The 24,106-nt window shown below is 37.7% G+C and overlaps 1 protein-coding gene across 10 annotated transcripts; it reads right to left on the reverse strand.

The window, feature by feature from the left end:
• Positions 1-29: 29 nt before the first annotated feature.
• Positions 30-23,539, reverse strand: LOC149020133 (rust resistance kinase Lr10-like). 10 transcript variants are annotated; one of them, XM_089148222.1, is made up of 11 exons: positions 22,966-23,539; positions 22,771-22,841; positions 22,018-22,177; positions 11,941-11,993; positions 11,315-11,850; positions 5,917-6,063; positions 5,606-5,831; positions 3,419-4,119; positions 1,971-2,091; positions 1,608-1,840; positions 30-1,473 (listed from the first exon to the last, which is right to left on the reverse strand). In XM_089148222.1, the coding sequence occupies exons 8-11, from the start codon at positions 4,077-4,079 to the stop codon at positions 395-397; spliced, it is 2,094 nt and encodes a 697-aa protein (XP_089004348.1). In that variant the 5' UTR covers positions 4,080-4,119; positions 5,606-5,831; positions 5,917-6,063; positions 11,315-11,850; positions 11,941-11,993; positions 22,018-22,177; positions 22,771-22,841; positions 22,966-23,539; the 3' UTR covers positions 30-394. The 10 variants fall into 10 exon arrangements, with proteins under 10 accessions (XP_089004348.1, XP_089004349.1, XP_089004345.1 ...); XM_089148223.1 differs by lacking the exon at positions 11,941-11,993; XM_089148219.1 differs by having other exon boundaries at positions 11,315-11,993.
• Positions 23,540-24,106: the final 567 nt, after the last annotated feature.

A 24,106-nucleotide genomic window follows, 5' to 3' on the forward strand; every position in this document is an offset into this window, starting at 1 on the left:
CCAAATTGCATGAAGTGATTTGTGTCCAAAATAAGATTATTAAAATAAACAAAACAAATGAAGTGAATAAATAGTAACTATAGAAACTGTCAAACTGAGAAGACTTTATTAACATGTAGTACATATCACATGGGACCCGTAGATCTCATAGCTTCCGTATAGGTAGATGAATTATTCTGAAAATAGTAGGTCTCATAAACTTTACTAGCGCTATTAGGTATTCTATCTCTGTTAGATGTTTATCTCAACTAGCTAGCAAACCTCTCTCATCGCTTTCTTGCATCCTAATCTTAGAAATTTGGTAGAGAATTAGAGGGATTGAGAAATTTGATGTTCCATCAGATGAATAGGAAATTCTATCATATAAAATTATATCACCAAATACCTTTCGAGTCTAAGTGCTAGAACAATCTCTAGACATTCTTGGAGAACACATGTAAGGCTTTGGTGGTATATCCAATGAAGTAATGCTACCTTCCAACATTTCAACAACTTTACTCATTGAAGGCCGGTCTAATGGATTCGTTTGGATGCACCATAGCCCTACTAAACTCATTTTCTTCACAATTTCCTCTTCCACCGTAGTAGTGACCCCTTCCAGTTCCAGCTTCTGATCAAACTTAAAATGCCTGTAGATCCAACGTGGGAAGTATACATCACTAGTATGATCTGCTGACAATTTCATATTCCTTCTTCCTCCAACCATTTCCAAAACCATCATCCCATAACTATAAACATCTGACTTGTATGAGACTTCTCCAAAAGTTCGGAAAAACACTTCTGGTGCAATATATCCGGGAGTCCCTCTCCTATCCTTCATTGATACTTTACTCTCTTTCCTTGGGCATAGTTTTGCAAGTCCAAAATCAGAGATCTTAGGGCAGAAGTCCTCGTCTAGAAGTATGTTATGTGGCTTTATGTCGAAGTGCAGAATACGTGTATTGCAACCACGATGTAGGTACTCTAGTCCCCGGCCAATTCCAATAGCAATATCGAATAACACTTCCCATCCAAGGTGAGGATGTGCAATAGATGATTCTTTGCCATATATGAACTTCTCCAAAGATCCATTAGGCATGAACTCATATACAAGGGCTCTTCTAATCCCTTCAAAACAATAACCAAGAAGAGCAACAACATTGACATGGGAAGTCCTACTAATGCTTGCAACCTCATTAATGAATTCATCTCCATTCCCTTTGGATTCATTGAGAATCTTAACTGCCACCAAACGACCGTCAATTAACTTTCCTCTGAACACACAACCATAACCTCCTTCACCTAGTTTTTCTTTGAAGGAATCAGTAATTTTCTTGATCTCTGAATAACTATATCTTTGTGGAACCAAGGATCCGTTATTCTTCAGAAAAGTCTCTACATCAATATCCTTATTTTTGTTATATTTCCTTGTCCAAGAGCAATATAGGACTATTAGAATTATCGTAATCCCAATCCCGGCCACCAAAGAGATAGCTGTAATCAAAGGAAGACCCCATGGGCCACATACATCTCAGTAATCAAATTATAATCCAAGATAAGTTTGGAAAATCACTGAAACTCTAGTTCAAAATTTAATAACATTGCTTCATAACTAAAATGAATGTTACCTGTAATTGCAAGCTTCCTTCTCAAATTCACATGGGTGTCCTTCCTTTCCACACCAACAATGCTACAAGTTTTGGTGAGGGTTGTTAATATAGATTGATTAGTGTATCCAGCATACGAACAGGTGGAGCAAGGTGACATGGTATCTCCAAGGTTTGAACCACCTTGACATTGCATGGGAGGGCATTGTGTCCAATTGGATGGTTTAGTCCCCTGGGCTGGCTCACAGAGTAATCTAGACAATAAAAATGCAAAAAACCAGTAAGATATAGATTTCCATAAATTTAAATTAAATAAACTAGAAACTCACCAAATCGTTATAAGATTAAAGCATTATGGAAATTAAAAGATAAAATAAGACTTACGTCCAGTTATTCGATGAATCGCAGGTGCATTGGACACAGTTGTCAGCAGTTAATAGTTTTGTTCTATTAGGAACAAGTAGCATGTAGTCAAGTGAATTGTTGCCGACCATGGATTTACATGCTGCAAAAAAAAAAAAAAAAACTTCCAAATCATAAATGCTTGCTTTGAGTTTAAGTTTAAACATTCTGTAACAATATTACAAGATAGTTTTGCCCCCACCCACCCCCCAAAAAACATAAACGCACTACAAGAAACTAGAGCTGTAGTGCCCTAAAATACTAATGCCCTGTGCACTTTTGGTAACCACACCAACGAAACAAAGTAGATCCGAGCTACAAAGCCCGGAACCGGTAGTGGAAGGCGCAACCTCCCGGGGGGCCCCGGCGGAGAGCGCTCGGTCTCCCTTGGAGAAGAAATTCAACCTACAAATTTTCTAGCTAAGTACTTAATATCCCATTTCAAATTGTCCACACAAACAGGGGTTTGAATCTTCTTAATGCCCCTTGCCAATATAGGGGCATATAATCATTTTTTTCCACCTATTGTTTATTTTAAAAAATATATATATTCAACTACCTTAATTCACTATTCATTATATATCATCCCGACCATTGTATGCAAAAAAAATCACGTGATTGATTATCATCAAATGGTTTATCAATTGGCAATGACTAACACCTCATACTTAAGAGGTTATGATTTCAACTCTCCTTGACGATATATGTAATAATCTGCAACTTGCTACTGGTTCAAAAAAAAAAAAAAAAAAAATCACATGATTCCAAATAGTACCCTTGGTTATATGATTCTAGGGATTTCAAATCCGTCGAATCATGAATTTTTAATAACCATTTGATGACATTTGTTAGATGATCATCAAAATCAAGATTCAATGGGGGTAAAAATAATGCCTAAAAATTGTAATTATTCAAATTTCATGATTTGATGTTAAATCAATGGATTCCTCCAAATTGATTTAAAGAAGAAAGAAAGAAAAAAACACTTTGATTTACACCATGATGGTAATTTTCTAGATGAACAAGGTAAGCAAACCATCAACTCTAACAAATTACAATACTATAGAATCAATACAAACATAGATGGAATGAAAATGCACTATGAAAAAGTTCGATTGAGTCGTTTTGACTCGACACACCATGCTCCACCATGCTCCACCAGGAGAGTTCACTGCATCTCCCTAAGATCATCAACAGAAAGGAGAGAGATACCTTTTTTTTTTTAATTTTTTTGGTACTCGGAAAAGGGTGAGTTGTCAAGTCAACTCAAAACACATTCGGACTAATTCTAACAACTTTTTAAACAGGTTTGATGATTTTTTTTACTCGACTCGAATGATTCTCCTAACTTAAAAACTGATTTTGAAAGAGTTATTAGCAAGCAAGATTAGATCAGCAGACACAAGAAAGGTGGAAGTTTGTATACTAACCTCTGAGAGGAATATCGATGAGTTGACCGACGTGAAGTTGATCATCCCGGGTCAACCCATTGAGCTTCAACAAGGTACTTGTGTTGAACCCATACTTGTCAGCGATCTGCCCCATTGTACTCCGATTCGACACTATCACATGTCCATTATGGACGACCTGATCACCTTCCACTCTGTCGCAGCTACAGGGTAGCGGAATCCACAGCTGCTGCTCTGGATAGATCAAATTTGGGTTGGAAATGTCATTCACAGTAGCAATCTCCTGGTATGTCACCAATCCAGAATAAAGTTCGTTTGCAATGTAATTCAAGTAATCTCCTTTCTTTACAGTGTACACAGGGACTCTATTGGAAATTCCAATTCCCTGGCCACAACTGCACTGGAAGGGAACCCTGATGGTGTGATTTTTGTGGACTCTATGAACGGGAGAGGTTGAGAGTGGAAAAGAGTTTGCACCGTATAAGGAGATGTAGCTGACACCAAAGAGTTTGGCTATGTAGCCAAGGCTGTAGTTCGAGCGAGAAACGTAGTCGATCATAGCTGAACATGTTGCAGTGGTAGTGCAGTTGAAGCCTAGTAGTGCAGTTGCTGAAGGGAGGAAGCAAAGGAACAGAAGAAATTCTACTGCAGTGGAAGGAGTTGTGCTTCTCGTCATCTGCATAACATATCTAGAGCTTTGTTTCTTCCTCTTGCTTTTCTTGCTGCTTCCAGTGGTGTCAAATATAGTAGAGTAGTCAAATGTGGTGGGCTTAGTGGGGGGGGGGGGGGGGGGGGACAAAGAGGTGTGTCTTACTCTCAAGTAACTGTAAGGAACTTTTGCTGAAATGGAACTGGATTTGCAGATTTCAACTCTCAGATTTGACCACAAGGCAGTGTCTCACAGTTTCAGGGTCAAGGTCTACTCGCACCGAATTTCTTTTTTTTTTGGGGGGTAATCGAAGCTTCTGAAACTTCGAAGGGCAGAAATTGAAGAATTGAAAATTTGGCCTGATTTTACCACCACAGAAGAAAAAAAGTCCTGATAAATTGAGAATGATAACCCACTCTTTTTATAAGGAAGCGGAAGCAATACATGGTGGTATGTAATTAGGAGGGAGTCTAGGTCTTCCAATTATATTAAATTTTGGAGTAATTTTAGAAACCTTAATCATTCTCTAATTAAAGTGCAATACATGTCATCAGCATGAAGAAATCAACATGTCCAAGTTTATTCTAGTTGTAGCTGAAAAAATATGTTTAGATATCAGGTTCTTACATTTGATTGATTTGGTTAACCGCTCGAATACAATTTTAGGTACATTTCATTTGTTTTGGGTTAGCCCCGGTCACAAACAATTTAAGTTATAATAAAACTATCAATAAAGTTTCGCAAAACCATGTTATTTTGTGATTTTTCAAAACTCGAGTGTATAGGTATAGGTATAGGTATAGTTCATTCTCTATTCCAGCCAACAAGCTACTTGAAAAGGTTGAATGGAAATGATGATACAAGAAAAAAATAACAACCGGGTGCCTTTAGTCCAAATTTCCAGCAATTGTTTCTAAGTTGTAGTCAACGTGGAGACATTTTTTTGCTTTCAATCTCTAGCTAAGATCTTTTCTTATTTCAGCTTTCTCTAATTTCGTCATTGTGAAGACTTTTCTAATCTTAATAAATAGTAGGGAAAATATTATTACCCTCCTGCCTTTAGTCCAAATTTCCAGCAATTGTTTCTAAGTCGTAGTCAAAGATTTGGACGCTCATGTGAAGACACTGTTTTGCTTTCAACTTTCTAACTAAAATCATTTAAAAAAATCTCAGCTTTCTCTAATTTCTTCCTTGTAAAGACTTTTCTAATCTTAATAAATAGTAGGGTAATATTAAGGATTCACTTCCAGTAGGGTGTATCACCTTGAATGAGGCAAGTTTCCTCCCCCTATGGAGGAAGGCTCAACCCACTATGGGCTTGAAAATTCCTTTGGGGGTCAATGATCACCATGAGCCCCTGTGGTGAATGAGAGACCCTTCCATGGGTGAGGAGAAACTTGGTTCTTGAAGAAGGTCACAAAAGCATAGAACACTAGACCTGGAGGGCAAATGGTAAAAGAAAAATACCTCGGGAGCAAAGAAATAAACTTGGACCTTCTAGAGTTCATGCTTATGAAAAGATAAAATAGAGACAAGGAAGGCAAAGAGGAAAAGAATACCTGGAGCACACTCTACCCACTTCTAGGCAACCTTTGAATTTTCATACGAGAAAACTACTTTCCATAGTTATGTTATGAAGAGTCCCTCTAGGCTGATTTTGTCTCTAGCATGGAAGTCAAATATCACTGCTAGCATTCTCATGATGCTGCAGATCAGAGACATTTTCAGCAGCTTCTTTTAGCTTGATGGCCTAATGCAATGACAGATACCAACAATTACAAAGACCTGCGTCAGAATATCTTGTCAATTAAACATATTATTTGGATTTTACATAAAGGAACCTACTACATTACAAACAAAAGGGGCTTACATAACAAGAGAGGGCAAGAGAAGGGTGGTTCCTCCACGTGAAAGTTGAAGGGGAGGAGACTCGACCCTGGGTCTTCACAGTCATGGCTATAAAACTTCCTAGGAACCAATATAAGCTCAGCGAGCAGGCTGCTCAAGCATTGTCCAACTTGTAATACAAAAAGAGAACATTCAGAATAACCAAGGTTGCCGCTATAGGTGGTAAGTTCAGGTAACTGCTTGAAGTGGTTAAAGTGTTTACAGCAAATGTCATCAAATGCACAAATAACTGAATAAGGAGTTACATGATATTCCCGATGTAAGAGACAAAACACAAAGGATAATCTCAAAATAACTATTAAAATGGTGTCTGAGTAAAAAATGTGAGTACATCCTGGATTGAGATAAATGGTGAAACATGATTTGTACAAGTATCAGCTAACTGAATTGAGAAATTTGTTAAGAGTTGAGGGCTTCAATGTTTCATCAAAAGATTTGAGAGATGTGCTAATGAACATCGAGACATTGAGCTTTCAAGTCTTACAACAACTTGCCAGTTACTATTTTACCATCATAACAATGATCTACAAGGATCAATATTCTACAAGTTTTTAAATTAAAAAAAAATACCAGTACCATACAACATATAAATACGAATACCGGGCAGACTTCGAGTATTATATTCAGCTCAAATTGTTGTATGTTTAAACTCACATGATTAAAACTAGTTAAGCCTGACTACTGTCACCTTTCCTTAAGACCCAAAGACATAATAGTTAAAAAAAGAGGTGTGCCATATGTAGTTTTCTTAAATGTTGGTAATCTCAGCTGCAATTTACCCCAAAAAGAGAACTGCAGTTGTCACAACACCAAGTTTAGCGATTGATAGGCACCTAGGCAAGACCAATTGCAAGGAAAGGACAATATTTGAGGGAAATAAGGCCTATCCTGTGCGCTGTTTCAGTTCCAAATGCATTCTCTTCTCCTTTTCTTTTCGCCTTCCTTCTCTAGTTCTTCCATTTCCAGCCCATTTTTTCCACCATTTTTTGGGCTAAAATTGGTCTGGACATTTAGAAAGATGCCTAAGGACTTCAACAACTATTACTCTCCACAACTTCAACTAGATCCCCTCTCACATATTTGCCAATGGTGTTTGCATTTCAGGATGTTGATGGCATTAAGTGAAGATGATCACCAACTTCTCCATCTTCCCCCCACCCGCCACCTCTGCCTCCCCCCAATCTAATTAATAATTTCATCACTGACTCTTTCCTTGACTCCCTCTAATACAGAAATTCTTGCTGTCATTAATTCCCATAAGCCCAATCATGCCCCGGGCCCAAGCAGCTTCAATATGGCCTTCTTCAAAGCTTTGTGGAGCTTCCTATAAGAAGTGCTCATTAAGGCAGTCCGTAGCTTCTTCCTCAATCCCTCCTAGCTTTCTTCTATTAATGAAACCTTCCTTTTGCCTCAATCCAAAAGCCAAGAGCCACCTCTCTTTCTGACTTTAGGCCCATCTCTCTTTGCAACCTCCTCTACAAGCTCATTAATAAAGCGTTAGCCAATGGCATCCGGTTCGTCATCCCTCCCTTGTCAACAAGAACCAATTTACCTCATCATAGGTACAAGTATTGGTGGACACATTCTCCTTTGTGTTGATATCATGCAAGGCATTAACCCTTCTCCCACTCTCCAGCAGCTCTCCTCAAAATTGATCTTGACAAAGCCTTTGACTCCACCCGTCAGGATTTTGTCCTAGCTGTTATTGGGTTCCCTCCTCCTTTCATCCCTGGATCAAAGATTGAATCTCTTCCCCCTGCCTCTCTATGATCGTCAATGGTTCCCCGTTGGTTCTATCCCTCTTGGGTAGGAATCCACCAAGGGTGCCCTCTCTCCCATTTCCTCTTCTCCATGGCTTTTGGGTTCCTCTGCTCCATCATCTAAGCCAAGACCGATCAGCACCCCATCCCTAAGTGTAAGGCTCTCAATCTCACCCACCATGCTTCTTTCGACAGCCTAAGGATCTCCTACAAACCCTCCCACTCCTCACTTTCTCTATCTTCTCTTTCCTTACCCTCTTTGAATCCCTCTCCGATCTCTGTGCCAACGTACAAAAAATCCATCCTCTTCCCAAACGGTGTCTCTAAGACTCTAACTCCACCAAAACTGATCTCCTACAGCTAACAGTACTCTATCTTCTCCCTTGGTGAACCTTCCTTGTCTCTTACATTGCTCTTCCCCTCATCTCGAATGGGCTCACTAATCATAATTGTTTGACCATGCTTGACCAAATCAAGAAGAAAAGTAGACTTCTCTTCTTCACTGGTAGGATGGTCCTGATTAGTTCATTTCTTCAATCCTCCTACCTTTATTAGTTTGGCGTCTTCTCCCTGCCTAGACACTATCTAATGCAAAATCCCTCCTAAGTGCTTTTCTTTGAAAAGGCCGAGAGTCCCCAAGGTTTCTCCACACCATAAGTTAACCTTCTATCCGTCGTCCCAAATCTTATGGTGGTCTTTGTTTCCGTATGACTCATAACACAATTGTGCTAGCCTGCTCAAGCTTATTTGGAAGATCTCACCTAAACATGATTACATCTGGGACAATTGGTCTACACCCACTTGTTGAGAAATGACTCCATTTGGATTGTGTCTCTCCCCTCTAATCCTTCCTAGGTTTGGAAGAAACACCTCCAAATTAGACCCCTTTTGTCACCCAGCTATTTTGACTAAAACTGTTGATGGTGATTCCACCTTCTTTTGGCTCGATACCTGAAACCATCTAGGTATCCTATACTCTCTTTTGGGTCTTCGTCAGGTCTATGCAACCCGTATATCCCTAAAGTTGTACCCCACTTTTAGTTCATTTCCGACACTCTTGAGCTCCCCTCCTCACTCCCTCCCTTGTCTCACTCAAGTCTAGTCCTATCTCCCTTCCCTTCACTCCCTCCTAATGATAGAATTATTTGGTTACCCTCCCCTTCTAAGCCTCTTCTCCACCTGTTACCGCATGGAACCTCATCCGCCACCCCTCCCCCTGTTGCTTGGCACCCCTTGGATTGGTTGAAGGGTCATATATTGTAGCATGCCTTTTCCACTTTGAGAGCCTTTAACCATTGTCTCTCCACCTAGTCATCCTTATCAATCATTAGCTCAATGTCAACCCCAATTGCACCTTATGTTAGAATGACCCTAAAGAAATAGACCATCTTTTCTTTTCTAGCCCCTTCTGCCGAACCATTTGAGCAAAAGCCATCACCTCCATTTGGCCTTGCTCTAAACGCCTCTTAAGGTTTTCTAGGGTTTGGGTTTGGTTTTCTAAACATTTTGGTGGCTCTTCCATTTGCAAGCTGGTTGGTAAATTGGTGTTTAGTGTTGTGGTCTCTTACTTACAGTGGGAACGGAACCTCAGAAGACAGACCTCCAAATCTAGATCCCTATATGTGATTTGGAGAGCCATTTGCCTTATTGTCTCTAATAAAGTACTATCTCTCCCCCATCCCCTAGTTTTGGATACCCTAAGGAACAGGAATATTATTGTCTCTTGGGGTCTAGGCTCTCAACATATGCCATCTAGTAGGAAGTAATCCCCCCTCCCTCCCTTTCTCCTTGTATATTCTCTTCCCCTATGGGGCTTTGGTTAAAGATTATTTCATTCATCCATAAAAAAAATGTCTAAAAAGTAATTTCGGATATTTATTAATGAATCCAGGAAAAACAAATTTATAGTCACTTTAGATACCACTATCCTTATACTTTAACAGACACCAATACCTTGCTTTTCAGAAATTTCAACTGAACTAGGTACACCTACAAGGGCCACAACTAGATAAGGCTCTTCAAAACTCCTATTTGCATCTTCTGAGATTGATTTCATGCCCCAATCTCACATCTAGTATAAAACATGCACCAAAGTAAACTGTAAAATTCCCCATTACACCAAATAAAATTAGGTGAAGGATGGTTCCGATATCTATATCCTCCATTGTTTGCTTTCCAATGTGTCCCTAGAGACTACTGTTCAAGATCAATGCCACTGGTAAGTTTGGTCGCATGGGATTTTTGTGTTGAAATCAAGATGGCAGGCTGGGAGGAAAAATATTCAAGACGGTCTTTATTTGGGTGAAGATTATTGATGGGTCAACAGCCAATTAATGACCTTGTAAAGTCTAGAGGGATCTCAATGGAATCCAGGTGAGGATTATCTCAAGAGGCTGAAGATGAGAAAGACAATATGCTAGTGACTTGTCAACATGGGAAAACAATATGAAAAGCACTCAAGATACTTTTTGAAGTTAGTTCCACAGCCCATCCTCCATTCACTGACATGGTACAAGCTCAAACAGATGGAAGCTCAATTGGGAACCAAGGACCAGCAGAAGCTGGTGTGTATTTGGAGATACAAATACTCGGGTGGTGGGATGCTTTCAAATTTTCCAAGGCATCAAAGCAAACTTTGAACCAGAGTTTAAGGCACTAATGGGATGGAAAGAGCCAACAAAATGCATGTGCAGAAGTAGTGAGTCTGCTGAGAAGAAAACCCCATGGTTCATACTGCAAAGACGGGAGTCTAAAACAGTTCCAAAACAGGATAGAGTGGAAGATGACACTGTCTTAGAAAAACTAACCTGGCAGCTGCACCTGGCATCCACAGCGCCAATAAATCAAATATCTAGTCCAGGGGATTCATGGCCAGGGGATCATTTAAGAATTGGAAATAATGCAGCAGAATGACCTTGATATAGAATTATAGATTTTGGAGAGTTTTACATCTTTATTCTGTATCAGTAAGCAACTATTCCGTTGTACATTTTTCTTTTGTTGCAAAAGAAAAACCATTCAATACGCAAATGCCCATTGTATGACCTTTGCACGTTTCAAAATTAAATGAAATTTCTCAGGCTAGGTTTTAGGATAAAGACCTAAAACTGTGAATTACGAAAGGGAATCAAACCTAACCATGATAGAGCAGCAGAACATAATGCAAACAAAATTTTACAATCACATGCAACTTTTTCTGTCAGTAATAATTTTAGATAAATAGAATAATGATTACCTTCTACAAAAAGTAGATACATAGAAAGTTCTAATGACTACCTTCTGTCTCACTCCATTTATATTGGGCTTGGATAGATTTTACAGGTTAATGAGCTCAACTCAGAATCCATCGATAGCAAAGACAATGTTCATGTTCACAGGTTTTGGGTAAATCAGTTGCCTATGATGACTTCAAGTCTCCAACTATATGATTCTCCCAACATAGTCCATAGTTCCAAAATAAAATGACCAAGAAATAGATGTTGCATATGAATGCAAATAAACAGCAGCAAAGACTGGATAAGAAGATACAGTAAAAGAAGGCAAAAGCTATCCAATTAGTTAAAGCAAGCCTAGGATGAATTGAAATAGCATTTTCCTTACTTTTAGGTAGGTAATCACAGACAACAGCCTGTAAACGTGAGTGAACAGTTGCATATTGCCTGATGAAAGCTCTTTTTACCAGACTTCAAATACTCTCCGGAATGGGACAATCATCTCCTCTGTTCAAGAATTGATCAAACCATCAATCAGACCAATTCAATAGTAAAACCTGTTGCTGTGGTAGTGGCAATGTAAAAATCGACTCGATCAGCCTCCACCAATTCCTTATAAACTGATCTACAAGCTCTCCCATCCATCCGAAGTCTTATAGAGCTTCCACCCATGTTGACAGTAAATAATATCTAGCATCTTCAGCAACAAGATTTGCCCTCTTCCAACTGCAATACGCAGCAAAGCAGTGATCCTGATAATTTCTTACCGATACATTGGGGGATACTCAAGTGAAGGACTGCAAGATCAATCTGATCAGCCTCGTCAAAAACTCATCTGCCATTTTTCAATCAGAATACCAGCAATCCATTGCATACTGTAAGCCTCTCAAATGATCTCCACCCACTAGCACTCCTTGATCCTGCCTGCTCTCATTCAAACTTGAAGTTTCAGATAAGGTACAAGAAAACTGCCGTATCACCCATTATCAGTACATCACGTTGAGAAAGGTATACCATCACAAATCTCCTCAAATCCTTTACATTGCAAGGTTGCAGCTTACTGCCATCTACCAACCACATAAAATAATTCCCAACATGATCTAGGCAATACGTGAGCTTAAAGTTATGAACAATGCAATTCCTAAATAGAATAAACATATGTAGAATCACAATAGTCGTGTGTACATGCTACCTAGTAGCCATGACGAGTCTGGAAGACTCTTTGGTATGTCATTGTTCTTTCAATGAGCCAAAAAAAAAAATTCTAGGAAATGCTAACAACCATTTTCTTCCATAAGAATTTTAATAAGTGTGTGTGAGGTATACATATAAATATGTGCATACAAACATGCATAGGTTGTAGGGAGATCTAATGTTATTTTTTATCTCGTCTTCCTCTTAACAATTACTGAATTCATTCTTCCGTTCAGCCTTATAAAAGCATCAAGATTCAATGAATGGTATTCTCTATACTCATGTAAGGAGTCATTCTGCAACAGATTAACAAAATGTTGCATCAAGTAGCTTATTTTTTCTCTGGCGCAAAATCCTAGCTTTTTTCCTCACTTCCAATTCATCTGTCGTCATGTCATCTAATCAAGGGACATTATCGGCACAGCACATTCAAAGAAGCATACCACCACATATCTACTTATATCCTTTACTTTGCTATGTTGTGGCAACTACCATATTCTGACCACATATTATTTTTTTTTTTTACATGACGTAGGCAATAAGAGAACTAAAAGATATGAACAACACCACTCCTAAATAGCACAAACATACCTAGAATCACAGTTGAAATGCATTTGTGCTATCAAGTTGCCATCACGGGTCTGGAAGCCCCTTTGATAGGTAATTGTTCTTTCAATGAGCCAACAAAAAAATTCCAAGAAATACAAACACTTAATCTAGCATTTGAGTTTTCACAAGCATCTAGGTTCGTTGTTGTTCATCGTTATATGATTCTAATCACCTTGAATCAACATAAAGGCGACCAAATTGGATTTTTTAGACATAAGAGTGAATGGTAAACCCTATACTAAAGCAAGGTGCCATTCCCTAAGGCATATAACATGCTACAATATGTGGCTTACGTTTCCATAGAGGCAAAACCCAACCTCTCTTTACGACATCACACACCATCACCTAGACATCTCATCTTATCGGCCAGGTTATAGGTACCTTACATCAAGGAAAGGTACCATTAAAAATCTCCATAAATATAACACTGCTAGTTGAAGCAAAACTACTGTATTATCGCCATAAATGGTTCGATCACTGGGATGATACATTAATAAGCTAGCCTATCAGGGAGAACAAGACGAGACGTAATAGACTCGGGATTTTGAGAGATTCAATGAATGGTACACCCTTACTCATCTAAGGTGCCATTGTCTGACAATGCTGATGACATGTTGCATCAAGTAGCTTATTTTTCTATCAGGTACAAAATCCCAACTTTCTTTAGACTTTACACTCCATCTACCATTCATGTATTCTAATTGAGGGACTTTATCGGCACACCACATTTAGGAAAGGCTTTCCACCACAGATCTCGTCGAATCCTTTCATTGCTAGGTTGTGGCAAATTGTCATGTCCTAACCACATATTATCTAATTTCCGACATGAAGCATGCGATAAGTGAGCTTATAGGAATAACCAAGGGCACTAATAAACTAAACAAACAAAACCATAATCACATTAGCTGTAGGTACTAGTTAACCAATTGCCATGACGAGTCTGGAAGCCTATTTGATAAGTAAAAATTTTGATCCATGATAAAAAAAAAAATCATTAAAATAGATTTCCAAGAAATACAAAAACTAAGACTACCCAAAAAGTTTTCACAAGTACATATGCTGACAATGAAAATATATTATACATTCAGACATACATACTGTTAGAAAACAAGCTATAAATAATCAAAACAACAGTTGAATTTGAACAGAGAAAGAGAGAAGAAAAAGAAGAGAAGAGAGATGAAGAACCAGTAGAAAAGGCTCGTGATTCTTGCTTAAGAGTCTAGAATCACAAAGCACTTTTATTTATAGCTTCTAATGAATCTAATACAACTTGAGAGACAAGTAATTGTCCTCTAGAAAAAGGAAACAAAATATTACAGCTTTAGTAACTTCCTAACTCCTAAAATAGAAAGTTCTGAAAATAGAAACTACCACCAAAATAGAAATTATACTTTCTAAAAACTCCCAAAACTTATGTAGCAAGGCTCCCACATTAAAAATAGAAAATATAATAAAAACAATAGCATAATACTGTTCACGTGACTATTCACGTGAACAGTAAAAGCTGTATTTACTGTTCACGTGAACAGTAAAAACACTGTTCACGTGAACAATAATGTGAACAATAAAACTACCAAATTTACGTATACTTCAACACTCCCCCTCAAGCTGGAGTGTACACAAAGAAAACTTCAGCTTGCACAATAAGAATAAACTTGAAAAGTAGCACCAATCTTGAATCGTGTAGCAATGGCAGATGTCGATAAACACTGAGAAAACTTCACCCAGGAGATAATCAACACCAACTTAAAAAAAACTTTAATTCTTCATGTCAATAGAACCATCCAATATTAAGAACAAGCGACGATGTTGAAGACGAACAAAGTCCATAAGTATAGCAGGATCAACGACACTATCCATATAATGCCGGTAGTAGGGAGAAATATCCATGCTAAATCTTCAAAATTGCAACTCCAATGTCCATATAAATGCTTCACAATAAGGCAAGTAACAGGTAGAGTATGGGTAGGTAAAAGACAATATTGATTATTGTGGACCAAGTTGGTAAGGTAGTATGGGATACTACGGACCAAGTAGGTAGGTAAAGGACAATACGAGTTACTGTGAACCAAGTAGGTAAAGTAAAAGACAGTATAGGTTACTGCGAACCAAGTAGGTAAGGTAAAAGACAATATGGGTTACTGCGGACCAAGTAGGTAAGGTAAAAGACAGTATGGGTTACTGCGGACCAAGTAGGTAAGGTAAAAGACAGTATGGGTTACTACGGACCAAGTAGGTAAGGTAGTATGGGTTACTACGGACCAAGTAGGTAGGTAAAATACAGTATGGGTTACTGCGGATCAAGTAGGAAAGGTAAAAGACAATATGGGTTATTGCGGACCAAGTAGGCAAGGTAAAAGACAGTATAGGTTACTGCAGACCAAGTAGGTTAGGTAGTATGGGTTACTACAAATCAAGTAGGTAGGTAAAAGGGCAATATAGGTAAAGATAGGTAATGATATTGTTGTAGAATGCCATAAGTTGAGGGCAAAGATCTTCACAAATAATATCCATCAGCACATCTTGAGTAGATATAGAATAAGGTACCATTCTCCCCCTCACGTGTAGCATTACACGTGGACAATTAATGATGACCAGTGACAAGCATCTTAAAGTATGAGCACAAAAGAAACCCAAGAAGGAAAAGTAGCAGCCACAGAGCAGTGTATTATTCACCAATAAAGCTGATCAAGCAGCAGAAAATCGTCTCACAGGACAAAGTCTTGTTCACCAAGGGGGGGAAAAAAATTCTGGACCATCGCTAACCCTTAGGCATGAGCAAATTAGATCAGGAAAAAAATATATATATATATATATTGAACCAGTTTGGAATCTCAAAATTGCAGCAGTCGTTGCAGCAATCCACTCAGAAGTGCAATAACAGTAGTTGCAGTAGCAAATAATATCAGATCTCGGACCATAGCAACAACCTTCTGCTAGATTTAAAACTCTAAAAGATCTTGATATGAAGGAAAAGTAGTCCTCTAGGTCTTTGTAGAAGTTTTAGATAAAAAGAAGGCTAAACTTGATTCTGAAATAAACAACGGAAGCAGTAGTAAAGCAAGAAGGTAGCAGCAGAATTTTTTAGAAGAGAGAAATTCAATGAAACAGGGGTACTAGTATACGACTTGCAACTAAACTTATAGCACAAACAATGGAAGACAATACTTAGGTCTTGCAATCCGATTTATGGGCATATCTTTGCAAGAATCAAGAGGAATCCCAAGACATCAATATAGTGCAGATTGAACTTCAGATTTGCACACAAAAAAAGGGTAGTAGCAGCCTCAATTGAATCAAATAGGTAGACATATCCCCAGAAAGCTTAGGGCCTTTTTGTAGTATTAATACATAGATACTTGGTGCTTCAAAAGTTAAAGAAGAAGGACAGCCATGCACAATTACTGCAGCGAGGGTTAGGGCTACCTTAGATAAGAAAAAGGAAAAAAAAAACTGGGCAGCCAAGAGAGAGAAAACAGTCCCTAGGTTGATTAAACTTTCTCTGATACCATGTTAGAAAACAAGCTTTAAATAATCAAAACAACAGTTGAATTTGAACAGAGAAAGAGAGAAGAAGAAGAAGAGAAGAGAGATGAAGAACCAGTAGAAAAGGCTCGTGATTCTTGCTTAAGAGTCTAGAATCACAAAGCACTTTTATTTATAGCTTCTAATGAATCTAATACAACTTGAGAGACAAGTAATTGTCCTCTAGAAAAAGGAAACAAAATATTACAACTTTAGTAACTTCCTAACTCCTAACATAGAAAGTTCTGAAAATAGAAACTACCACCAAAATAGAAACTATACTTTCTAAAAACTCCCAAAACTTATGTAGCAAGGCTCCCACATTAAAAATAGAAAATATAATAAAAACAATAGCATAATATTGTTCACGTGAATAGTAACGTGAACAGTAAAAACACTGTTCACGTGAACAGTAAAACTACCAAATTTACATATACTTCAACACATACATACATACAAAACTTGTAGAGTAGTCCAATGTTCATTCTCCCATTCAGCCTTATAAAAGCATCTAAGTCTGTTGCAATTCAACGTTATGTGATTCGAATCACCTTGAGACAACTGACAGAGATGACCAAGTTGGAATTTTCAGAGCTACAATGAGTGGCAATCCGATTCTAATGCAAGGAGCCATTCTCTGAAAGGCTGATGACATGCTACATCAAGTGGCTTACTTTACCATAGGTAGGAAATCTGACCTATCTTTGCGAAATCACACGCCATAAGCTAGATATCTCATCTCATAGAACCACTTTATGCGTGCCTTAATGAAGGTTGAGGTAGAACTCTACAAATCTCCATAAACCATTATGCTTCTAGAATGAGCAGAACTATTGCATTCTCACCATAAAATTTTTTATTATAGACATAGATTTAATATGTTATTTTATATGAGACAATAAGGCCGGACCTAACAAACTTAGGATTTTCAGAGATTAAATGAGTGGTATACCCTATACTCGTAAGGTGGAATTCTACAATGGATTAATGACATGTTGCACCAGGTAGCTTATTTTTTTCTCAAGCGCAAAATCCCAGCTTTTTCTAACTTTCCACTCCATCTGCCATCATATCATCTAATCAAGGGAGATCATCGACACATCAAGTTAGGAAAAGTATACCACCACACATCTCCTTATATCCTTTACATTGCAAGGTTGTGGCAAACTACAGTATTCTAACCACCTATTATATATTTTTTATAAGATATAAGCAATAAGTGAACCTAAAGGTATAAACAACGCCATTCCTAAGTAAAACAAACATACCTAGGATCACAAAAGTCACAACTAGAGAAGAAGCTTCCAAGCCATTACATTGATAAATTGATAAATTGTGGCAAACCGTGGTATTCTAACCATATATTATATAATTTCTGAAATGATCTAGGTGACACGTGAGCTTAAGTTATAAACAACTCTCACTCCTAAATAAAATAAACATACATAGAATCACAACGTGTGGAAGCCACTTTGATATGTCATTGTTCTTTTAATGAGCCAACGAAAGAAATTCCAAGAAATTCAAACAATCATTTCTTCCATAAGAATTTTCACAACTATACATGCAAACTATACGAATAAGTATATGTTTACATACATAAATGGATAGCAAGGAGATCTCTTTTTTTTTTTCATTATGTTGTCTTCCTCTAACAATTACTGGTTTCAATCTTCCATTCAGCATTAACAAATAAAGCTTACAAAATTGGATTTTTTTAGAGATAGAGGGAGTGGTAAACCATATAATAATGAAATGTGTCATTCTCTAAAAGATTAATGATGTGCTACATTAAGTGGCTTACTTTACTATAGGCGGCAATCCAACCATTCTTTACAAAATCACATGCCACAAACAAGATATCTCATCTCATAAAGCCACTTTTTGGGCACCTTATGTTAAGGTATAGGCATACCTCCACAAATCAACGTAAACCCTTAGGCTACTAGTTGGAGCAAAACTATTGGGCGCGTTTGATAACGTTCTTAAAAAACGTTTTTGGCGTTCTTCTGTTCTTTGGGAACGGAAGAACGGGTTAGAGGCGTTTGATAAAACAGTTCGTTCTTCTGTTCTTTAAGAACGGACCAGTCAGAAAAGTGTTCTAAAGAACGCTTTTTGTAGAACATAAAAAAGATGTTTTTACCAAAGAACAGAAACGGAAGTGATAAAATTGGTTCAAATTGAAGCCTTAGAACAAGTTTATCAAACACCAACTTATTTTTCAACCCAAAAAAAAAAAAGAAAAAAAAAACACTAACATATTCTATTAGTGTTTTAAAAATATTTTCAGAACGGATTTATCAAACGCCCAATTTCAAGCAAAGAACGGTCTTTTAGCACAGAAACATTAAAAAACGGTTTTGCATAAGAACTGGTTTCTCAGAACAGAAACGTTACCAAACGCATACTTACATTCTCGCCATAAAAAGTTTAATTATCAACATGATGCATTTAATAGGGCCGTCTATACGAGACAATAAGGCCTGACCTATGAATTCGGGATTTACAGAGATTCAATGAGTGGTATACCCTATACTCATGTAAAGTGTCATTCTGCAACGAATTAATGACATGTTGCATCAAGTAGCTTATTTTTTCTTGAGCGCAACAACCCAACTTTTTTCCACTTTTCCACTCTATCTGCCATCATGTCATCTAATTGAGGGTCATTATTAGCACATCACATTGAGAAAGGTATACCACCACAAATCTCCTTAAATCCTTTACATTGCCAGGTTGTGGCAAACTGTCATATTCTAACCACATATGCTTTAATTTCTGACATGATGCATGCAAAAAGTGAGCTTATAGGTATGAACAAGGCCGCTATAAATTGAATCAACAAAACTATATTCATAATAGTCATCGACACATGCTACCCAGTTGCCATGACAAGCCTAGAAGCCTCTTTGAAAAGTAAGTGTTATTCCCATAAGCCAGGATCAAGTTTCCAAAAACTACGAAAAACTATTTCTACCAAAAGAATTTTTGCAAGTATACATGCAAACTATACACTAAATATACACATATGTACATACATAATATAAAGGGCGATCTAACGCTATTTGTCATACTCGTCCTCCTCTACCAACTACTGATTTCAATCTTCCATTCAGCCTTAAGAAAGCATCGAGGTCTATTGTTTGTCTTTATGTGATTTAAATCACCACGATTCAACACATAAAGGTGACCAAGTTGGGTTTTTGAGAGATACAATGAGTAGTTAACCATATACTAATGCAAAGGTGGTTTTGAAACACCCCCCCCCCCAAAAGAAAAACTATTGCAAAGGTGTATTTCTCTAAATGGCTGACGACATGATACAAAAGTAGTATACAATTCCATAAGGGAAAAATTCGAACTTTCTTTACGACATCACACACCATCAACTAGATATCACATCTCATCGAGTCACACCTTACATTAAGAAAAAACATACCTCCATAAATCTCTATAAATCATTACGTTGCTAATTGAAGCAAAACTATTGTATTACAACCATATATGGTTTGGTTGTCGATGTGATACTTTTAATAGGTGTGTTTATACGAGAGAACAGGGTCAAACCTAACAAATTGGGGATTTTTAGAGATTCAATAAGTGATAATCCCTATACTCACGTAAGGTTCCATTATCTAAGGGCATGATGACATGTTGTGTCAAATAGCTTACTTTTGTATAGCAACAAATCCCAACTTTTTTCCAACATACACCACCTCTACCATATATACCATTAAACCTAGGGATTTTATCGGCACATCACATTGAGGAGGGGTACACCACCACAAATCCCTTAATCCTTACATTGCTATGTTTGAGGGACTACCGTGTTCTAACCTCATAAGTTGTAATTTTCGACATGATGCATGCAATAAGTGAGCTTATAGGAATGAAATGGAACCAACAAACTTACAACATAATAGTTGACGGCTAATACTAGACAATTGCAATGACGGGTCTTGAACCTGTTTGATATGTAATTGTTCAATCCATGATTCAAGAAAAGAAAAAAATCCTAGATATACATACAACATCTAGCAAAAGAATTTTACAAGTATATATGTGAAAAATAAGAATAAATATATGCAAACATACATACATAATTTGCAAATTGATAGAACATTATTTTCTTTATCTCATCTTCCCCAACCCATTAATGATTTCATTCCCCCATTCAGCCTTACAATAGCATCTTGCTCCATTGATGTTCATTGATATGTAATTCAGACCACCTTGGCTCAACACATAAAGGTGACTAAATTGGTTTTTTCAAGGATATAGAGTGGGTGGTAAACCCTATATTAATATAAGGTGCCATTCTCTAAGGGGTTTGATGAAATGTTAAGTTGCTTACTTTTCCACCGGGGTGAAAACCAACCTTTCTTACGACATCCCACGCCACCAACTAGATCTCATTGACCAGCTTTATGGGCACCTTACATCAAGGAAAGTCATACCTCCACAACTCTCCATAAACCATTAACCTACTACTTGGAGCAAAACTACTGTATTATCGCCATAAATTGACTACATGAAAGAGTTGATGAGTGGTATTACCCTTTACTGATGTAAGGTGTCATTCTCTGACAGGCAGATAACATGTTGCATCAGGTAGCTTATTTTCAGGTGAAAAATCCAAGCTTTTCTTCCAACTATCCATTTTGTCTACCATACATGTCATCTAACCAAGGCACTTCATCAGCGCATCACATTTAAGAACGCTTTTCCACCACAAATTTCCTTAAATCTTTAAATTGCTAGGTTGTGGCAAATTGTCGTATTCTAACCACATATGGTCTAATTTCCAACATGATGCATATAATAAGTGAGCTTATAGGAATGAACAAGGCCACTACGAAATTGAATCAACATACAAATATATACACATGCATACGTAATTTGTGGAGTGATCTAATGCTCCCACGCACCAAATATCAATACCTAATAAACTCTCACAGCAGCAATATAACTTTCATCAATAATAATAATCAGTCCTAGTTTAAAAAAAATCAGTTGTCATTTTTTAATTAAAAAAACGCTATTCGGTCCAAATTTAGATCTCCAACATTCCCCTACTGGAATATACTGCTATTCAAAAGTATGTGCAGCAACCTGATCCTAACACTCAATCCAAATAATAGCCCCCTCTAACCCCATTAACCAAGGGTTCCTAGTGTCCCTCGACGGACCCCAAAAAGTTGGGTGACCATAGATTGAGACTGAAACTCTAAATGGTCCTTCATTAGGACCTACAATCCTTATCGCCAAAGCCACATTTCCTATTAGTTCCGGAAACCCTAGACAACGCCCGTAAAGCACCAAACCAAAATTCCCTCGTTTAGTTCTGTTTTTCTAATTTCCTGGCAGCATTGGGCTGAATTTGAAGCCCTCATTCATGGCTACATCAGAGGCAGTTTCCATGTTTCGAACCTGCAACCTGATGGTTGCAATGGTGCACCTTAACCATTACACAAAGGCTCGCCCCACCAAAAGGTCATTTCTTTTGCATTTGGTTATAACATTTTCCCACTTGCTTAGTGAGTCAGTTTCACACTTGAAGACCTAATAGTTGCATATGGAATAGATCACCTAATTTAGATACAATATCAAGCCTAAATATAGACACAATCCATTGTGCAATTGTATTTCCATCCATATAATCCAACCATCATACCTTGCATCTACAAATAATGAAGTTGCATTAAAAGAAATCAGTGCAGCAGAATACAAGTAACTAATTATTTCAAATCTCATATGTACCTGCCTCATCAACCAACGGATGACACCTCAGAGACTGGAGAACACCGAATTATGCCAAGCTTGACAGCAGTCCGGAGAAGGTGTAAAGCCATTTGAGCACCATCAATCTTGTCAGTTTTCCACCCAGTTTTGTGCTTCATTGAGAAAGGAAGATAGGAATCTGTCATGACAAATGAAGAAAGAAAGGCACATACGTAAGGCACATCAAAATGAAGATATGGATATCTTATTGCTAGATCCAACAACCCTTTACAAGTAATTTTGCATGGGATGACAACAATTCGTCTTGTGCTTTCATCGACAGTGATTTCCAGGAACTCTCAACCATCAGATAACCTCTATAACTCCTCAAAGAAGTTGGCATGACGCTAGCGGCAAATGCAGAATACCAAGGACCATGAGTTCAGGATTTTTATAGAATAATTCCCATTCTGCAAGCAAAAACTGAACAAAACAACAACCAAACGAGAAAACTCCAATTTGAGCAGCTTCAGGACAAGGCACCAAATCATAGAGGTAGAACTAAATGGCATGGAAAGCTTTGGAAATGTATGAACAGATTCTTGGACTACAGCCTGTTCTTTGATACTTCCAAAGAAGGGAAAACCAAAATAAGATTGTGCTTGCAATTGATTGAGTTTGTAAACATTTTAAACATCATCCATGTGAGGAAAAGAGACAAGAAAAAAAGCTCAATAGTAAGTGAAACATTATTTCACGCTAGACAAGTTCAGTGACAGCCCAATCGCTTACCAAGGAATGCTTCAATTTTGGCTTCTATCCCATCATTGATCATTCCACTTCCCTTTTTTATATTTCTTAGCCTGTCAAGGAGATAAACAGGAAAAAATAGAAAAGATGGATGAAAATCAAACAAGCAGAAAATTTGAATAATGCCACAATTTATTTTGAGCAAGACCAGAAATAACAAAAAGAGGTGCCCCATACCAAATTAGTGATGGTTTTACTCTTTGAATGTTAAGCCGCGAAGCAGCGTTGCAACTGTCAATTTGAATAAACTTGCAGACAGATCACGATTAGGTAACCCTTACCCCCGAAATAAAATCTGATATAGAAATTGTAAATTTGCATCTGAAAGATATAGAGAGAATAAAGTTTACAACTCCTACCTGCTCTGCGTCTCCAAAAAATCACGTTCAGATATCCGCAATTAATCAAATCTGCGATGAAACCCTCGAACCAAAGCCCTCATCCCTACACTATAATAGAGATGCAAACGCAAACAAAAAAGCACAAGTTAGCAACAGTACTGAAAGAAAAGCGGCGGAGTTGTTTTACTGGCGGATCGAGAAAGAGATAAATGGGGAATTAGGGCAATGCTTCATATCGGGGTAGGGCTAGAAAACAGATATTTTTCTCATTCCGATCGTGAGAGAAGATGAAACCCTTTCTCACGATCATCCGAGTTGCCTGCCAATGGAAGGAGAGATCTATCCCGTCGCCCGATAAGTGAGAAAAAACTCCTTTATCTTTTTTGGCAAATAAGAAGATAAGTCGGTCGGTAACGTTACAATCGTATTTGTGCGGGAAACGAAGGCTTTTCAAATTTATAAATTTCTTAGCGCTTTTTTTTGTTTTTTTGGTAAGTAAATGTCTTAGCTTTAAGTTCACGCATTAATATCTCTTTTTAACATGTAAGTCCTCTTAGTAAAATATAAATTAATGCTATGTCTTTTTAGTGTAAAAAATTACATTTGAGTCCTATAGTAACCAACACCGTTTAAGAAGTGACGTGTAACGTGTTAAGCTTGTTTGCAAAATACTAAAATATCCCTCTACCCACACCGAGCCCCACATCGATCTCCTCCCCCCAACCACCCCACACCTAGCCACCTTACACAAATTGATTAAAAAGTGAAAAACAACCATCACCTCTCCTTCAAAGTTCAACCATTATCGTTCAACTGGTAGCCACTTGACGGTAGAACAAGTGCAGAATTTGAGACAATAGCTTCAGGGAAATCCTCAATTCCATCCATGTTGCTTCAGTATAACACATCCAATTAGTAGATTCAATTAATAAAACTCTAACAAAGGAAAATGTTAAGTGACCACACCCAACTGAAAT

Source organism: Hakea prostrata, chromosome 3 (assembly GCF_041222555.1).
Source record: "Hakea prostrata isolate BN-2017 chromosome 3, UWA_Hpros_2, whole genome shotgun sequence".
In the NCBI taxonomy this organism is placed as follows: Eukaryota; Viridiplantae; Streptophyta; class Magnoliopsida; order Proteales; family Proteaceae; genus Hakea; species Hakea prostrata.